Genomic DNA, 2,500 nt, shown 5'->3' with positions numbered 1-2,500 from the left:
ATGCTTTGAGTATGGACTGTTACTGGATAATTCAGCGTTTCCCCAAGAGAGGGGGTGATGGAAATCATATTGGCTTGCAGTCTTCATCGCGGTTTGAATGAACATTGAATTAACTGTCTGGAACATCATTCCAAAGCTCTCCACCTTGCTGAATGAGCATGAACTGGCCTTACTGGTAGGAATACAGAAATAACCAGTTTCTCTACAGCCCTTGGTGTGTGAGTTTTTTGACCTGATTTATACGAGTGTGTGTGTGTGTGTGTGTGTGTGTGTGTGGGACAATGTGCGTGACTGTGTGTGTCGGCCATGTGACTCATGTCCATCACTGGCCGAGGGCTGGCCTTTGTTTCATGTGTGTATTTTTGCGTGCACACGCCTTTGAGAGTTCCTACTTCTGCAACTGGTCTATTTTCTTTCCCCAAGTATGGGAGAAAATAATTTGACATGGAAGACAATGGTGCATGCGTGTGCGTGTGTGCGTGTCAATGACTGTTTGTGGGTGTGTGCATGACTGTATGAGCCTGTGTCTGAGGATTTATGGGCACATGGGGCACAATGCACAAATATGGGTATCTGAGGGCATGACTGAAATAGAGGGTATTCATCAGAGGCGTGTGTGTGTGTGTGTGTGTGTGCGCGCTTTTATGTGTCCACGTACCATTTCTGGAGATGTCCAGCTCGACCAGCTGCATAAAGTTTGCCACCTCTGGCGGGAGTCGCTGGGATCTCATTATCGCTCAGGCCCAGCTTACGCAGGTTCAGCAGGCGGAAGAATGCTATAAAACACAACAAAGAGAGAGAAACGTCGTCAGGAAAACATGACTTCCACTGGAACAAGCGCAAGCACACACACACACAGAGTATGAGTCAGTGGAGTGGCTCTTCCACAGGAAAACAGTGTGTTAAACAAAGGGAGAGAGCGTCGCACTGTCCACTGATTACAAACATGTCAGTGTGTCTCTAAAATAGCCTAACAGGCTCTGCATTCAACACGGGGACATGACATCTACATGCCTGCCAGAGACCCTCCCCCAGTCAAAATAGCGTCACACAGCATGTTGGCAAACCAGCAGAACAGATCACTGCTCACTATTGGGGAGAGAGAGAGAGAGAGAGAGAGAGAGAGAGAGAGAGAGAGAGAGAGAGAGAGAGAGAGAGAGAGAGAGAGAGAGAGAGAGAGAGAGAGAGAGAGAGAGAGAGAGAGAGAGAGAGAGAGAGAGCGAGAGAGAGAGAGAGAGAGAGAGAGAGATTGGGGAGGGGTTGCCAGTTTCTGCTCCCCTGCACTGAGGAGCCCTTGTTGGCTAGACTGCATTCAGTACATTCCTCTACTCAATGTCTGGAGCTGGCAGCCCTTTTACACACACATACACGCACAAAAAAACAGCCACATCACCTCATGTACAAACAGGACAAAGTTAGGTACATGAATGCACTGACTATAGGGCGGGGGTTCAGTGATGTCACTACCTGTGTAGCCTGTGAGCATAATGTGGCTGTTAGCCATGGGAACAAGGCAAACTAGTATCCCTTCATTTTTGAAAACTTCATTTGGAACATCACTACCTAGAAATGAAAAAAAAAAGTACAACCAACAGAGACACTTGCACTGACTGTAGTGCACGTTTGGTCAGAAAGTCACCGGGCCGTGGGAGTCACAGGGAAGTGACCTCTCCCTGGGCTCTGCCAAGCTGATAAGCACACATGTATCTACACTGTAGGTACCACTCACACATTTCCATCAGGTAGGGTTAGTGGATAGGTTTAGCTATTTTGGGGTTTTGTTTTAATTCTCTTTTATGTCGCGAACTGCCAGAGACTTTTAGTTCTTAGTAACCACACCATAGACATTAAGAGCTGGCCTCCATGCTTCCTAAAACTAGCAAATAAAATGCAGATAAGCACACAGGCAGTCTTACCAGGCTTAATATGGGGTATGTCAAAGGCAGTTGTGATGATCAGCTTCTCTCTCTCTCTCTCTCTCTCTCTCCTGCAGGAGTGATCAATGAAACACTTTCGCTTGCCTGACAGGAAAAGGCCGTGGACTAGGTCAGCAGCACGTCACTCCAGCTGAGGCTCTGCAGATCCCGCACACACAAACATGACACACAGACAAACAACCTAAACCTCCTGGTAGGAAAACGCTCTGACATGACCCTTCGTAATACAAGGGCTGAAAATGGACCAAAAGCACAGTGGGTAATACATTTCATTAACATACTTGTGTTTGTTTACAGGCATGAAGACACACACGCACATACACATACATGGTTTGGCAGGAATGTCCAGCAGACTGGTTAGTGTACAGTCGAGGTTTGCAACTCCAGCTGACTAATAGATTAAATGACTATGGCCATGATCATTGACATCATTGCGGATGGGCAGCAGAGCGCGCCAAGTGCCTGTGTGTGTGTGTGAGAGAGAGAGAGAGAGTTTGTGTCTGAGTGTGTGTGTGTACATACAAGTGTGTGCCTGGTTGGCAGGTGATGGGTATCAAGTGACG

General features: G+C 47.4%; 1 protein-coding gene across 16 annotated transcripts in view; it reads right to left on the bottom strand.

Annotated features, from left to right (window-relative positions):
- Positions 1–2,500, bottom strand: part of scrib (scribble planar cell polarity protein) — an 85,038-nt gene that overhangs the window by 53,289 nt on the left and 29,249 nt on the right. For all 16 annotated transcript variants that reach the window (XM_042067916.1, XM_042067917.1, XM_042067924.1 and 13 more), the window contains exon 2: positions 659–776. In XM_042067916.1, the coding sequence (XP_041923850.1) occupies positions 659–731 (73 nt within the window). In that variant the 5' untranslated portion in view covers positions 732–776. The remainder of the gene's footprint in view (positions 1–658; positions 777–2,500) is intronic.

This window comes from Alosa sapidissima, chromosome 17, assembly GCF_018492685.1.
Source record: "Alosa sapidissima isolate fAloSap1 chromosome 17, fAloSap1.pri, whole genome shotgun sequence".
NCBI classification, from domain to species: Eukaryota; Metazoa; Chordata; class Actinopteri; order Clupeiformes; family Clupeidae; genus Alosa; species Alosa sapidissima.
The sequence above is the reverse complement of the archived record's forward strand: the minus strand, read 5'-3'. Positions and strand labels throughout refer to the sequence as shown.